Genomic DNA, 16,170 nt, shown 5'->3' with positions numbered 1-16,170 from the left:
TTACTGCCTGCTGACCTCCAGTGTTTCTGATGAGAAGTCAGCTATTAATCTTACTGAGGTTCCCTTCCTTGTGCATATGGAGTTTTCTCTTGGTGCTTTCAAGATTTTCTTTTTGTCTTCATCTTGCAAATGACTGTAGGTGTGGATTTCTTTCCGTTTATCCTTATTGAAATTTGTCCAGCTTTGTGGACGTATAATGTTTTTCATCAGATTTGGGTGGTTTTCAGCCATTATTTCTTCAGATACTTTGTTCTGCTCCTTTTGTCTCCTTTGGGGCTCCCATATGTTGGTATGTTTAATGGTCTCCCAAAGGTCTCTGAGGCCTTCTGCATTTTTTTTCTTCATAAAGGATAGGATAAAAAGGAAAAGTTTTCACTCTTGAGCTACTATCACCTTGTCTACTGTTAAAAATCAAGTTTATGGGCTTCCCTGGTTGCGCTGTGGTTGAGAGTCCGCCTGCCAGTGCAGGGGACACGGGTTCGTGCCCCGGTCTGGGAAGATCCCACATGCCGCGGAGCAGCTGGGCCCGTGGGCCATAGCCACTGAGCCTGCGCGTCCAGAGCCTATGCTCCGCAACGGGAGAGACCACAACAGTGAGAGGCCCGCGTACCGCAAAAATAAATAAATAAATAAATAAGTATATACTTATGATAAGTATATAAGCATATAATTATTTCTTTTTGTATTACCCTTCAGCTGATATTAATGGAAGTTAAAATTTTGACATAACAAGTTTGAGTTTTCCTTTTTTTATTTTTATTTTTTAATAAAAGGAGGAAACCAAGATGTTACGTTTTACAGTCATTTGTCCCCCTCCCATTTGTAGCTGACAGATTGGATTTAACACATGGAAACTGAAAGACTACTTGTCTTTAAACATGGTCTGTTTACATGTGGAAACTTGAATTTTCTTGATTATGATAAACAATAACTGCTTAAAAGAACTGTGTTTTTTAAAAATTGAAGTATAGTTGATTAATTGTGGTTATCTTTAAGCTCCTAAAAGCTCCTTTGTCTTTTTTGTTTTAAAGGAAAACAAAACCAAATCCTTTTGTTTTAAAGGGTTATCTTTAAAAAACATGAATATTACTCAGATCTGTAATTTAAACCCAAAGATTGTCTTATCTTAAACTTCCACTGTTTTTCACCATAATCCATGGCTCAGGGGCCAATTTTGGTGAATTGGCCCTTAGATGTAAACAGATTGGTCTCAGAAAAAAACTAGCTTGTTCTCTTTTTTGCCTCTCTGTTCTTTCTCTTCAGGTTTTGTCAATTTCTCCTAATTTTATACTGTCTTTAGGAATATATAAATAGGAGCCTAGAGGGAATGTTGTCGTATTGAGACTCAAATTTGTAATATGGGCAGTTCCTTGGTGGCCAAGTGGTTAGGATTCCAGGCTTTCACTGGTGTGGCCTGGGTTCAGTCCCTGGTCAGGGAACTGAGAATCCCGCAAGCCGTGGTGCAGCCAAAAATCAATCAATCAGTCAAAATCACATCACATCACAAGCTCTATTGCAGATATAACTTTAAAAAAATTTGTAATATGAATGAATGCCTGTATTACATAAATGTTGGCTCCTCTTAGCATTTAATCCAAAGAATCTAAGGTATTCAGCATGATTTTCTGTAATTCTGTTACTTGGATCATTTGTTCATTACTCAAATTTGGAATAAAATGATGTCAGGTTTAAAGAGAACAGTAATCCATGCTAGAATAAGATGTTAATAATGAATATTTTAATGTCTTGATCATAAAGTTATTCTCAGGTTAAGTAATAATACACTTTATTTAGGCATCCTCTGTTTTGTTAAATATTGTTTTATTTTTTCTTTGACCAGAAATATCAAGCAGAAGCGCTTAAAATCTCAGGCAAAAGTAATTCCTGAGTTGGTAGGTTCTCCTGTCCAGTCTACCTCAAGTAGGGCAGCTTATTCTACAAGCCACAAGACAAGTGCTAGTGTCTCTTCGGGTGTTACTTCTGGTGATTCTTCAGATTCAGCGGCATCATCAGAAAGAATGAGGAGAAATACACCTGTCACTCTAACAAATGGCTCTACATTATCTGGTGAGAAATGGAATGTTATATATTCACCTGTTGAGCACTCACGTTTGTAACATTGGTAGTTACTGTGGGTTTAGAGGAGAGAATAAAGAAGTAAGACATGACCTTGACATTCAAGGAACTTAAATTTAACAGAAGAGATTTAAGTAATACATGGAATAATTAGATTATATTTGATAAATACTGTTCTTTGCAAGTGGTGCAGCCACATTTTAAGCAAATTTGAATCATTCAGGTTTTAAATAATGTGATATAAGTACCACTGTTTGTGCAAAATTTGACATTTAAAAATTTCTTTAAATTAAAAAAAGGACTTGGTAATCATGTAAGTTTAAAGCTGATGACCTAGTAAATTCTAAACTGTTTATTTTATTACTATTTGGTGGTATAACTGTAGCTGACGCTGACCCTTTGTTAGCATTGTGCGAATGAGGCCATGGTGTGTACATACTTGCATATTGCTCTGAGTGATTTTGGTGACTTGTGATGATGGTATAATGATTACTGTTGTGATTTAAAATAGTAGGATCAAACAGGTAAAATGCAGCCAAATTTTAGAGACTGGCAAGTCTTGCAGAAAAGTTTGGATTACTTAATAGGGTCCCTTGTTGTGAAGGAATCACATGACGAATTCTGTTTCAGGAAGATTAATCAGTTTGGCAGTGATATGTGGGGAAGGAGAAGAATCGGGAAACATAGTCAACATGATGGGAAGTGGGATACAGTAGGAGCAGGCAGAGTGGGCAAACTGCAGAGCAATTTCAAAGGAAGGAACACGATTTGGTGACTGATACCCCTCTAACAGCCACTCTGTTCTTTGACGTAGAGTTGGGTTGTAATATGGAGCAGAATTTTGTCTTTCAGCAGTATGTTCCCACTCATTTTGATGCAATATTTATTTTGTGATAGGCATGCAAGAACTGAGCCTGGATGAAGGAGCAGGAAATGTGGTTTCCTATCTTGTGCCTACACTTGTGCATATACTCATTAAGTATTATGGTGGGGGGAAATGACCTGTACTATTTAAATTATTCATCTCACACCTTTTCTACCTTTTTTGTGTGTGTGTGTGTTGAAATGCTCTTTCTTGAGCTTGGAAGCCTGTATGGTACAACTATGCTGTTAGGAAGGGCTACTAGAAAGAGACCTGAAAGCCTACTGAAATACTGGACTTGAAATGATTGTCTTTTCTATAGGAAATACCTGTCTCATAACAGAAGGAAGAAGATAGTGGAGCTAATAAAATTTTTAATGAAAGCTTGTTTATAAAATATATAAATTGTATTTTCTGAATCCAAACCAGTATTAACATGTTACTTTCAGAAATAAGAGAACAAACTTGATTTCAGATGCTGATTATGTACCTTTTAATACCAAAATGTTATCAGCTATTCTTTGGAACGGTTTTAAAAAATATACTCTCCTTTTCAGAGTATTTTAAGAATCTGCTTTTAGTCTATTGTTACAAAATAACTGCTTGTGTGTAAAGATAGGAGAATATATGTAATGAACTGTTGATGCTTCATTTTTCTTAGAAAGTGAAATGGAAGATTCCTTAGGTACCTCTTCATCATCTTCAGCTTCAAATAGTTCAGAGGAAAGCAAAGAGAGTTCAAGAGCTCGTGAATCCTCCTTACGTAGTGGGCTGGCCAGGAGCAGGATGACCAGAACCAGAGCCGCTAAAAGAAAAACTGGTGAGAAGAGGCTCAGTGGTACTTTGGAGAAATGTATATCAAGAGAATTCAAAAGCTAAATATTGGATGGTTTATTTATTTATTTACTTAAAAACATTTTTTTTTTAATTTAAATTTTTATTTATTTTTTGACTGCATTGGGTCTTTGTTGCTGCACGTGGGCTTTCTCTAGTTTTGGCGAGTGGGGGCTACTCTTCGTTGCGGTGCATGGGCTTCTCATTGCGGTGGCTTCTCTTGTTGCAGGGAGCACGGGCTCTAGGCGTGCAGGCTTCAGTGTATGCGGCGCTTGGGCTCAGCAGTTGCGGCACGCGGGCTCTAGAGTGCAGGCTTGGTAGTTGTGGCACACGGGCTTAGTTGCTCTGCGGCATGTGGGATCTTCCTGGACCAGGGATCGAACCCGTGTTGCCTGCATTGGCCGGTGGATTCTTAACCACTGCACCACCAGGCAAGTCCTGGATGGTTTACTGACTTAATGCATCTGCACATGATTACATGTCCTTTAGGCTTTTTTTTTTCTTGAGGTATAATTGACATATAACATTATATTAATTTCAGGTGTACAATGTAATGATTTGACATTTGTGTACTTTACAGAATGGTCACTGTGCGTCACCATACATAGTCACAAAATTTTCTTTTTTCTTGTGATGAGGACTTTTAAGATTTAGTCTTAGCAACTTTCAAATATGCAATACAGTATTATTAACGATACTTGCCATGCTGTACATTATATCTTCATAACTTATTTATTTTATAACTGGAAGTTTGTACCTTTTGACTCCATTCACCCATTTCACTCACTCCCTATGCACCCTACCCTCAGGCAACCACCAGTCTGTTCTCTGTATCTATGAGCTTGTTTTTTGTTTTGTTTTTGTAGATTCCACACATAAGTGAGATCATAGGGTATTTGTCTTTCTCTGTCTGACTTACTTCACTTAGCATAATACCCTCAAGGTCCATCTGTGTTGTCGCACATGGCAAGAGTCCATTCTTTTTTATGGCTGAGAAGTATTCGTGTGGGTGTGTACCTTTTTTATCCATTCATCCATTATCGAACACTTAGGTTGTTTCCGTATCTTGGCTATTGTGAATAATGCTGCAGTGAGCATGGGGGTGCACATATCTTTTCACATTCATGTTTTTGTTTTCTTTGGATAAACAGCCAGAAGTGGAATTGTTGGATCATATAATATTTCTATTTGTAATTTTTTGAGGAACCTCGATACTGTTTTCTATAGTGGCTGCACCAATTTACTTTCCCACCAGCCGTGCACAGGGGCTCTCTCTCCTTCACATCCTCACCAACACTTGTTATTTCTTGTCTTTCTGATGATAGCTATTCTAAAAGGTGTGAAATGATATCTCACTGTGGTTTTGATTTGCATTTCCCTAATGATCAGTGATGTTGAGCATCTTTTCATGTGCTTGTTGGACATCTGTATGCCTCTTATGGAAAAATGCCTCTTCAGATTCTCTGCTCATTTTTAAATTGGATTGTTTGTTTTTTTGCTATTGAGTTGTATGAGTTCTGGATATTAACCGCTGATTAGGTATATGATTTGCAAATATCTTCTCCCATTCAGTATGTTGCCATTTCATTTTGTTGATGATTTCCTTTGCTTTTTAGTTTGATGTAGTCTTGTTTATTTTTGCTTTTGTTGCTTTTGCTTTTGGAGTCAGATCTAAAAAATCATTGCCAAGAATGATGTCAAGGATTTTTCTACCCATGTTTTCTTCTAGTAGTATGATTTCAGGTCTTACATTCTTTAATCCACTTTGAGTTAATTTTTGTGAATGGTATAAGATAGTAGTCTAGTTTCATTCTTTTGCATGTGGCTGTCTAGTTTCCCAACACCATTTATTGAAAAGACTGTCCCTTACCATTTTTATATTCTTGGCTCCTTTGTCGTAAATTATCTGACCATATATGCATGGGTTTATTTCTGGACTCTCTGTTCTGTCCTTTAAACTTTTTAAATTTAGAAAGGTAAACTTGTTTTGGCATTAAAAAAATAAGGAACATCAGTACTAAAATGAAGTCATTTAAAAATGTTGAAATAAGGAAGACCTCTCTAATTTTACTGTTACTTTATTTTTAGGTCCAGTTTCTTTAGAAAATGGATGTGGTAGAAGAGCCACTAGAAAGAGAGTCTATTTAAGTGACTCTGATAACAATTTTTTGGAGACTGGTGAAAGTCTAAAAGCCAGAGCTGGAAGTAACCGAAAAGTGCTACGAAAGTGTGCTGCTGTGGCTGCCAATAAGATAAAGTTAATGAGTGACGTAGAGGAGAATTCTAGCTCTGAAAGTGTCTGTTCTGGCCGTAAGCTGCCTCACCGCAATGCTTCTGCTGTAGCTAGAAAAAAGTTATTACATAATTCTGAGGATGACCAGAGCTTAAAGTCAGAACTTGAAGAAGAGGAGCTAAAAGATCAAAATCAACCATCACCATTGTCCAGTTCTCATGCTGCCCAGAATACTGAAAATGGAGATTCAGAGTCAGAAAGTGATTTGCGGGTAGCCCGGAAAAATTGGCATGCTAATGGTTACAAGTCCCAAACTGCAGCAACTTCTAAAACAAAATTTCTTAAGATAGAGTCTTCTGAGGAAGACTCTAAAAGTCATGATTCAGATAATGGACGTAACAGAACTGCTGGCCCATCAACATCTTCGCAGAAACCTAAGGCAGAAAGCATCTCAGAGGAAGAGGAGGAAGCAAATTCTGAACCAAGAAAATATGGTGGTAGGAGGTACAACACAGGTCGCAAGAATGCTGCTTTCCTTAAAAAAGCAAAAATCTTCAGTGATTCAGAGGACTCTGAATCTGAAGCAGAAGATGGAGAAGACGGTAGATGTCATAAAATGGAAATTAACCCGAGTTCAGGGAATGTGAAGTGTGAACCTGTTGCTGGGTCCCAGTGTTTTTCAGATCATGTATCTGAAACTGATCTGGATTCAGATGATGACAAGAAAACAAAAGAAAAACCAAACAATTTTATGAAAGGTAATTCAAAACATTTAACCTTGGTTCACTGATTTTTCTCACTGTCCTTTTTTTTTTATAGCATACATGTCTTTTCCCCCCCATAAAACTTTTCTTTGCCACCTGTTTAGTTTTGCTTATGTAACAGGAAGCCTTGGCCATAGCTGTTTTTTTTCTCTTTTTGTCTTTTTTTTTTTTTGTGGTACGCGGGCCTCTCACTGTTGCGGCCTCTTCCGTTGCGGAGCACAGGCTCCGGATGCGCAGGCTTAGCGGCCATGGCCCACGGGCCCAGCCGCTCTGCAGCATACGGGATCTTCCCGGACCAGGGCACGAACCTATGTCCCCTGCATCAGCAGGCGGACTCTCAACCACTGCGCCACCAGGGAAGCCTCATAGCTGTTTTTAATAGAGATTTCAGTTCTTATAATGGAATGGGGATATTGTATTGGCTATGGGCTTAAGAAAAGCAGAGGCCGGCACATTTATAAGCTGTTGGTGATAATAGTTTGAGGAGAGGAAAGAAAAGGGTTGAAAGGAATGTGATAAGTAATAATAATAATAGCAGGAGCTTCCCTGGTGGCACAGTGGTTGAGAGTCTGCCTGCCGATGCAGGGGACACGGGTTTGTGCCCCGGTCTGGGAGGACCCCACATGCCACAGAGCGGCTGGGCCCGTGAGCCCTGGCCGCTGAGCCTGCGCGTCCGGAGACTGTGCTCCACAACGGGAGAGGCCACAACAGTGAGAGGCCCGCGTACCACAAAACAAAATAACAAACAAAAAAAAATAATAATAGCAGCTAAGAACAGTTACCAAGTTACCAAGCTATTTCTTATCAGGAAGTTTTTCTAAGTGCTTTACATTTATTTATGAACCAGTTTAGTCTTCATATCTTTTATGAGATAAGTACTATTATTATTATTATGTCCATTTTACTGATAATAACTCTGGAGCATGGAGAATTTAGATAACTTTCTGAATTAAGATTGTCCTGGTAAATGGAGATTGAAAAGTATTAAAGAGCAAGAGGCATCTAAAGCTAAGACTAACTGTAGTGTGTGATGGAACCTGTGAAGTTAAGAAGTTTCAGGGAGGCTGAGAGTGATGAGTTTGCATACTTTAGTGCAGTGATGAAGAGGGTGCAGTTTGTATTCATGTAAATAAAATACTCTAGTGTCAGGTGCTTTGTGTATATAGACAGAAAGGCATGGGATGTTATTGATGGGAGTATGTTATACTTGTGGCTGGTGCTGAGGCTGAAAAAGTCACTGTTCTAAAGTAGTAGAAGCCCAACCCATTCACCGCCACCCTCTTTCCAAGTTAGAAAGAATCTCGGACTTCAGTTGTTTAAAATGTTGAACATTTAATTCCTTTAGACTTAATCTTCTATTAAAGATTAAAAGAGTACTCTTTAATTTTTAGACTCTGCATCACAAGACCATGGACAAAGCAGAAAAGTTGCCAGGAAAAGGGTCTGTTCCAGTGACTCAGACAGCAATTCGAAGGTGGTTAAGAAAGCATCAAAAGCCAAAACGGGTCTCCTAAGAGTTCCTCGAAGATGTGCCACCACCGCTGCTACTAGGATCAAGCTAATGAGTGATGTGGAAGACGTCGGTTTAGAAAATGTGTGTACTAGAAGCAAAAAGGGAAGGAAAAAGTCCCTCCATTTTGCATGTACCACAGCTAAGAAGGTAGTGAGTGATTCTGAGGGAGATGTAAACTGTGACGTGCCAAACGAACAATATGGCTGTGAAGGGAAGCCACCTGGAGCCGACTCAGACGGTAGTACAAAAAGTATTAATCAGTCTTTAAATGAAGACTCAGACTCTGAAGGTATGTTGAATTCAAGACACAAGAACAGGCATACCAGTAGTCACAAAACAAATGTTGCACCTTCTAAAACAAAGAATTCCTTGATTGGGTCTTCGGAGGAAGATTCAAAAAGCCATATTCCAGGGAACGAGACTGGTAGAAAATGTTCTTCTGAGTCAACTCCGGTGCAAAAGGCTACTGCAGAGAATAACTTTGAAGAGGAACTGAATTATGGGCTACGCAGGTGGAATGGCAGAAGACTCAGGACCTATGGGAAGGCTCCTTTCAGTAAGACAAAAGTGATGCGGGATTCGCAGGAAGCAGCCGAGATGGCAGAAATGAAAAGGAAGAGACTGCATCCTGAATTGGAAAATGTGAAAGCTTCTGAAACAACAGGGAGCTCAAAGTGTGGACCTGACACTAGTCCCAAATCTGATTCAGATTTGGGGTCTGCCACTGAATCAGATGCTGACTTTACTGATGATACAAAAACCAAAAAGAGGAAAATGAAAGGAAAAGCAAAAGTAGTTAGAAAAGGTAAAACTTTTACAGCTAACGTATCTAAAACCGTGAGACGACAAAGACAAAGCAAACGTCCTAGGTTAAACGTGGATGATAATGACTGGGAGGATGTGGACTATGCAAAATCTAAAAGAGTTCTTCGGCGTTCAAAAATAAAGACGAGAAATCAGGGTAGGAGGACCGTGAGATACCATGATGGGGATGACGATAGAAGCTTAGAAAATGTGTTAGATTTTGATGATTGCACCTTATGACCTTGAGGGAAAACCAGTTCATTTAAAGAGGGAATGGACTGGAATTTATAGTGAAAGCTGGCTGTTGAAATTATTTTTTGTCCTACAATTCAGGGAATATATTTATATTTTTCTATGAAAAGTTATGAATGTGACTAAATCATGACTGTTATTTTTATTTGCACTTGCTTGCCTTTGTAGCAGCATTCAGCACAGGTGCCAAAATATGCTTCATTTTGGGGGCAGATCTACTTTGACAGTATTTACATATAGCAAGAGTTTGAAATACGTTAAACACTAGACATTCTGGTTATCAAAACCAATGAGCATTACTTTCATGGTAGCAATTGTCATACAGTTATTTTCAGAATTCGTCAAGAGGTGGTAGTTTCTAATCCCAGTCCTATTGTAGTATGAATTTCATGTGACCTTTGTTTACAGATTCTTCATAAATATTCTGTGCATACTGACATAACAGTTGTGGGAGGGGTAACCATGATTAGTAGGCAAGGTACCTACCACTTTTTTCTTTCCCTGGCTACTTGAGTAGAATGCATTATACCAGATTGGTCATTTTCATTGAAATGGTTTCCAATTTTTGTTTCAAAGCCCTGTTGGGTCTTTCTCTTTTTCTTTATTTTTAAGGAAAATATCATCCATTATATTTTATAAACTTGAATTTATAAAGTGCTGGTAAATTATTTTTTTTTTTTAACGTTTGTGCATTATAAACCTCTAAGGCCAGACCATAGTACTAGCATTTTCTTTTAAATTGTGCACTAACAAAATGCTATATAATTTGTCTTTCCAAGATCTCCTGGTTTCCATGTACGGAATTTAACCAAAATCTTGGTCTTCCATAGTCTTACTCTGTGAAATAGAGGAGTTTGTGTGCCTTAGATTTAGATAAAGTGAGTTCTTTAATAGAGTGTACAGGGCTAAAAGAGTAAATTATGTGTAATTTCCCCCCATCTCTTGAAATTGTAGAGTTGATTTTTGTTAAGAGTGCAATCACAAATCTCATTTATATAGGAAAATAGTTAAATGTCATTCTCCATCTCTTTTAGTCTACTGCTGCCATGTGCAATCCCAAGCATTCTTTGCTGGTGCAACTAAGTATCTTTATTAGTGACCTCTAGTTTAAATCTAAGAAACTGTCATGTGTTGTTGGAAAATAATTTTGAAATCCACTTAAAGCGTAACTTTTACATCATCAAATACCATAGTACACTTATTTTCGAGCCAAATATTTTTACTTGATAGGTTGTGCTACTCCAAACAGTATAGGTGGCCATTCCTAGCTTGTTTGTGCCTGAAGATGGACTTGATTCAAGTGGTTTACATATTTCGTAGCTAAAGGGGTATGTTACAGTACTCCCACCCTTTGTTATTTATTGGCCCTAACTGTGTTTGGTTTCAGACAAAATTAACCCTTTTCTCCTGTGTATCCTTAAGGTGGCAGATAAGGAAAAGCATCAGACTCTGGTATCAGTGTTAGAGTGTTCTTAAGTGTTGCTACTTTTTAGTTATCTTTTCCAGTTGACATGGTAGAAGGTACTTTCTCTTTCTACTCTGGTATAAGGGGAAGGATGTTCTTAGACATTACCAACTGAGGTAGGTGGTATACCTACCTCTCCTTTGGTTGTTGAGAGAGCTATCACCACTTCAAAACTATGATGCTTTTCTTCTCAAAGCTCGTGTTAACTGTATTGTTAACAGATTGAGTCAGGGTAATTGTCCTTGACTACTGACCTGAAAAAAATTAATGGCATGCTCTTCCTTAATTTGAAGAAATGGTGATAGATGTCGTATCCATTAATTTATTTTAACTCTTCTTAAGCTTCTCTGTTTTATATCTATTCTCAGGGTTATAACTCCATGTTTACCATCACCTGGAAAAAGGTACCAAAAAAATCCATAAATAAATATGGAATATATTCATAAATACATCAGTTCTTTTGGTAAAATGATACTTTGACCATTTAGGCTTCATCAATAGAACTAGTCTTATCTTTTGGACTGAATTAACTGAATTGATTGGCTGGTCAACCGTTCATAATTGTTCATTTTGTCCAAAATGGTTAGGCCTTTGTGTGTAGAAGCAGTATTTTGGTTTCATCTGAAAAACAAACAAACAAACCCCCCCAAAAATTGGCCTGGTGACTTTGAAAGTATGGTTGACAATGGTAGCTTCTCAAGTTCTGAAGTAAAACTAAGGGATTATAGAAAGAATCATTTTTATGGGTTTTTTTGGTCACGGTGCTATTCCTAAGGTTAACTTTGAATATGTGACACACACTGCTAAGTACCTTTAAGGAAAATTAATAAATAATTAATAGTTCAAAATGTTTACACTGAGCACTAGAACATGTTTGACTTTTTTTCTACTTTATGTGAAATGAGCAGGGATTTAATGCACAGATGTACTTTAATATGTTTGGGATCAGTTTGTATTTTTCTTGTGAAAAAAGACAAAAGGTTACAAAGTGAATGTGAACTGATCCAGAAGTAAGTGCTATAGCTTTCAGTTGCACTTGAAGTAACTTAATGATGTATATGAAAAAAAGACTACTGTGGTTGTTTATGTCCAAAGTCCTATGATTTTATTCATTTATGGTTAAAAAAAAAAAAGGTTTGAGGTGTATTTAGATTTGATTTTTGATTCCTTTGAAAGACTAATTTTACCAAGCATATTAAGACAAAAAGATTTCAGACGTTAAAAAAAAAGGTGAGGTTTAAAAAAGCTTTTTTCCCCCCACTTCCTGCTTATTTAAAAAGGGTATACTGACAATGTGTAGTAACTTCTGAATAAAAGGAAAAGTTTATCCCATTTTCAGATAATTCCTAGGGTAATCATTCTCCCTTTATTTTAGGGATTAAACCCTTTGTCAATTTAGTAATCCTTGAAAGAATGATAAAGCATTTATTTACTCACAGCTTCTAAGTTACAACAAAAAAGTTTCTTCTAGATAGTTAAGAGTTGTACCTAAAAAATAAATCAGTTTTATAATAAGAGAATGGGGGGAAATAACTTATGTTTTAGGAAAAGGCTCTTCAAAACCTAGAAGTGCAAATGGGAAAAGGAGACGTAAACCAATAAACATGCCATCTGAAGGTAACTACTGTCCAAAAATAAGACACGTCACTGAATCCTTCACACTCCATTGCTTGATGACTTCTTAAGTAAAAATTGTTATTTAGAGTAATGTTGGGTCCATACTGTGTTCCCTGTCCCTCTTCCAGCCTTTTTTTCTTTAGAATAATCAGAACACAGAATTTATTAACTTCACTGTATGGTATTAAAAACTAAAATGAAAGGATTTTATTAATCTCTCCTGTCAATACAAATTGAATTTGTGTTACCTGAAAAAAATGAGAGGTTTGTATATCAGTAGATTGCAAGAACATTGTTAAAGGTGCATACAATATTTTTGGTTTTCCTTTCTACTCAGTTGTACTCGTTTTTTGAGTAATATTTAAATGGCTAGAAAAGGTTTTTTTGCCTGCCTTTTTAGAGCTGAAATGCCATCTCCACTCTTTTCATTGATACTAAGTCAATATATTTACTTTATCAGGTATCTTGTGGTTGTCATCAAATCCTTTAGTACGTACATTGTATAGAAATTATAGTTCACTTATTCTAGTATGATGGGGTTTAACAAAGCACCTTCATTGTAGAAGAGCTTTCCGCCTGTTAATTATTTAAGTTATATCTCTCAACTTCTGCTGTGGGTATCAGGGCATAATAAAGCAGAAACCCTAAGAAATTTGCAACCTAACAGAATAAGACTGTCTCTTATTCTAGTATTCGGGAACACACATACCAGCGCAAATATATTTGTCAAAGCTAGGGAGAAAATGGAGCATTGTGGAAGAATCTAGTCCAACTTGATTTGTAAATGCTAATCCTACTTGTAGCTCAAATTGTGAATTTAATGGAAAGAACTGAAGTGTGAAAAGTATAATGGTGAGGGCTGTGTTGTGTTTTCTCACATTTTAAGAAAAGTTTTTATAGCTGTTTCTTAAAATTATATATGTTGCCTAAGGATACATGGGAATTCTCAAAGTTAAGAGAAATTTTTACCAATCACTCATAATCTGCCAAACTGGTTCCTGAAATGTTGTTAATTTGGTAGAAGAATGTCAAGACTCTTACTTGGCATCTCTTCAAAGATCGCCTTCATGGATTTGATGGAGGGAGGAGGGGCGGGGCCCTCAGCATTTGAGTCCTGCGGATTTGCAGGCTCTGTCTTTGGCGGCATGCAAGTCGCTACAGACTATTTGTCAAGACCGATCATTTCATTGAATTTAATTATCAGTGCTACAGCATATTGTCTGGTCACACCTTAGTTTTTACATTAATTTTAAGGTAAGTTTTATCATTTATTAAAATCTTTAATGGGAATTAGGACTGTAAAGAGAAAGAGGCATTCTGAAAATTGAAATGAGATCGCACAGACTATGTGGACTGCAGCAGCCAGCCCTACTTACTGTTGGTTCCACAAGGAAAATTATATAGAAATCATTACCTTTTTCAATCAGTGGTTAAATGTTAAAGGAATCTTTAATTTTTAATAGGTTGAAGTTGATTTCCTAAGTTTTGATCCACCCTTAGTCCTTGGACTGTATGGACATATTCAGTTCATCTGTAAAATTCTACCATTTTAGTGGAGCTTGTCAGAAAGGCACATCTTTAATTTTTCACTCCCACATGAGAGCTCTACTTTAACTTTTTCTAAATTAGCTCGTTACCACGACTGAGTCAGCATTGACACCTAGGAACAAATTTTTTAGACAACTGAAGTAGTAGAGTATAATAAATTTAAGTCATCATAATTATAAGCAAAGGCTTTTTTTTTTTTTTTTTAAACTACTACGAGCCTTCTAGCTGGTTAAGTCTGTGAGGTCTGCAACATCCAGTCAATTCCATTGCAGCTCATCTTTACCTCTTGTCTTAAGCAACTCTCCAACCTTTATTCATTTGTGATTTCTTCTCATGCAGGCAGAATGCAGGGCTACAGTTCGTTGTGAGCCAGGGGAAACTGGAGGGAGTCAGATGTTCTTGCAAAGGGGCTGCCGTTGGACTGTGTGGCCCTGCTGCTTTTCATTCGTAACTAATAAAGTAGATGGAAAAGCCAGTATTTACTTCTGATATCTTCTTATCCTGCCTATGTTAGTCTGAAATGATGTTAAGATCTCTCTGAAAAAATTCATTAAGCAGATAAATGTAAGATCCCTGAATTCATACTTCATATAGTCTTTATCAGATTTTTAGAAAAAAAGTTGCAGTAGCCATCACAACTCTTGTGAGAATCATTATATGACTGTTACCAATTAATTGCTCCTAGAGATGAAAGAAAACTAGAGTCAGATTAGCTGTAGATGCAAAACAAAACAAGGTTCTATGTACCCATCATTGAATGAATTAAAGACTTAAGTTAATGTGTTCAACCACAGAAGTGACCAAACAGAGAACAGCTCTTGGTTACAGAATTATTTCTGACAATCCCTTGACCTGACACTGCCATACTACAGACATTGACTTCTCAGTGTTACCAACTCCCCCTAGAAAAATGTTAAACCCAGCGAGTTACAGAAAACACTATTCTATAGCCCTTCTCTAAAGAGACTTTCTGGAAATTTACGCTGTAAGGAATATCAGTAAATGCTATTTGCTTCCTGAGTTTTGGTCATTTCACTGCCTATCAATGAAGGAGAGAATGAAGAAAGGACATCTCATATCTGCTCTGATAAGAGGCTTGCAGGACAGAGGTTATGACTTGCAACTAAAATGTTTCCCCTTTATAGGGATTTGATTTATCCACCAATCACAGTGACCAATAATGTCTGTACTTAAAGTATATGAAATAGGCTAGCATATTTTCATTTTGATTCAGACATTCTTTTATATTTTTCCAGTATCAAATTTGTTTCTAATACTCCCAATTGAAATGCTGATAAGATTAAAATTGTTTATGCTTCTGTAGCAGTGATATGAAGTTTATTTTGGATTTAGGAATACAATTTTGTATCATGAAGTATCATAATTGGAATATGAATGATCCTTAAAATACAGAAACTAGAGATTGCTGCTCTGAATCAGAACTGTAATGTCTATATCTAGGTTTCTATTCACTACAGACTATATTAGAATACATAGTGATCTCTGAGTTATAATTTAAAGTGGTCATCTAGGTAAACTGTGATGGAGCACTATTAAAGATGTAAATTTTCACTCTACTAGTGAAGTTTTTACCATACCCAAATAGGGAATCATTTACAGAAAAGCAACAATGCCTCAAGCACTCAGTGACTGTTCCAACACCTGTGGCTGACCCAAGACCATCTAGGACAGTAGGACTTTTGGGATTATACTGATTTGTTAGTAGTAAATGACACGATCACAGATGTATTTTTAGAGCAGTATCCTCCAAAAATTTTAAGCTTGTACCCTAATACATAAATTGGACTTCTCTCTAACCCTGAATTATCCTGTATATATTTCTAAAAACTGTTTGTGATTTTCTCAAGGACAATAAAACACTTTATAATTTACTAAGTTCTCAGTAATAAAATTAACACTGACTTACATGTATCTATTATTATATTTTAAAAAGTTCACCACTGTCATTCTTCTGTCTTCCTCAGATTGTTTTTATGAAATTCCCATTTTATGGTCTAAGTCTTCAGAGATAACAGCTTTATCAAGTGGAAGTTGCTTATACAGTATAACTTATTCCTGTATTCTCTCCCCTCTGGACATAGTTCATATTTCCTTAAAGCATTTTTAAAAGGCTAATTATAGTTTCTTCTGTAGAATCTTAACTTTTCCCTTATTTTGGATTACAAATGTCTTAAGAGTTGA

General features: G+C 36.8%; 1 protein-coding gene across 1 annotated transcript in view; it reads left to right on the top strand.

Annotated features, from left to right (window-relative positions):
• The window catches only part of BRWD1 (bromodomain and WD repeat domain containing 1), a 122,402-nt gene extending 106,499 nt beyond the window's left edge, over positions 1 to 15,903 (top strand). Inside the window, exons 38-41 of the mRNA XM_082654396.1 lie at positions 1,841 to 2,067; positions 3,600 to 3,758; positions 5,861 to 6,763; positions 8,161 to 15,903. Coding sequence (XP_082510522.1) covers positions 1,841 to 2,067; positions 3,600 to 3,758; positions 5,861 to 6,763; positions 8,161 to 9,326 — 2,455 coding nt within the window. The 3' untranslated portion in view covers positions 9,327 to 15,903. The remainder of the gene's footprint in view (positions 1 to 1,840; positions 2,068 to 3,599; positions 3,759 to 5,860; positions 6,764 to 8,160) is intronic.
• Positions 15,904 to 16,170: the final 267 nt, after the last annotated feature.

The sequence above is a fragment of the Grampus griseus genome (genome assembly GCF_964374135.1).
Source record: "Grampus griseus genome assembly, chromosome: 5".
Taxonomy (NCBI): domain Eukaryota; kingdom Metazoa; phylum Chordata; class Mammalia; order Artiodactyla; family Delphinidae; genus Grampus; species Grampus griseus.
Note: the sequence above shows the minus strand (reverse complement) of the source record. Positions and strands in the feature narration are given on the sequence as shown.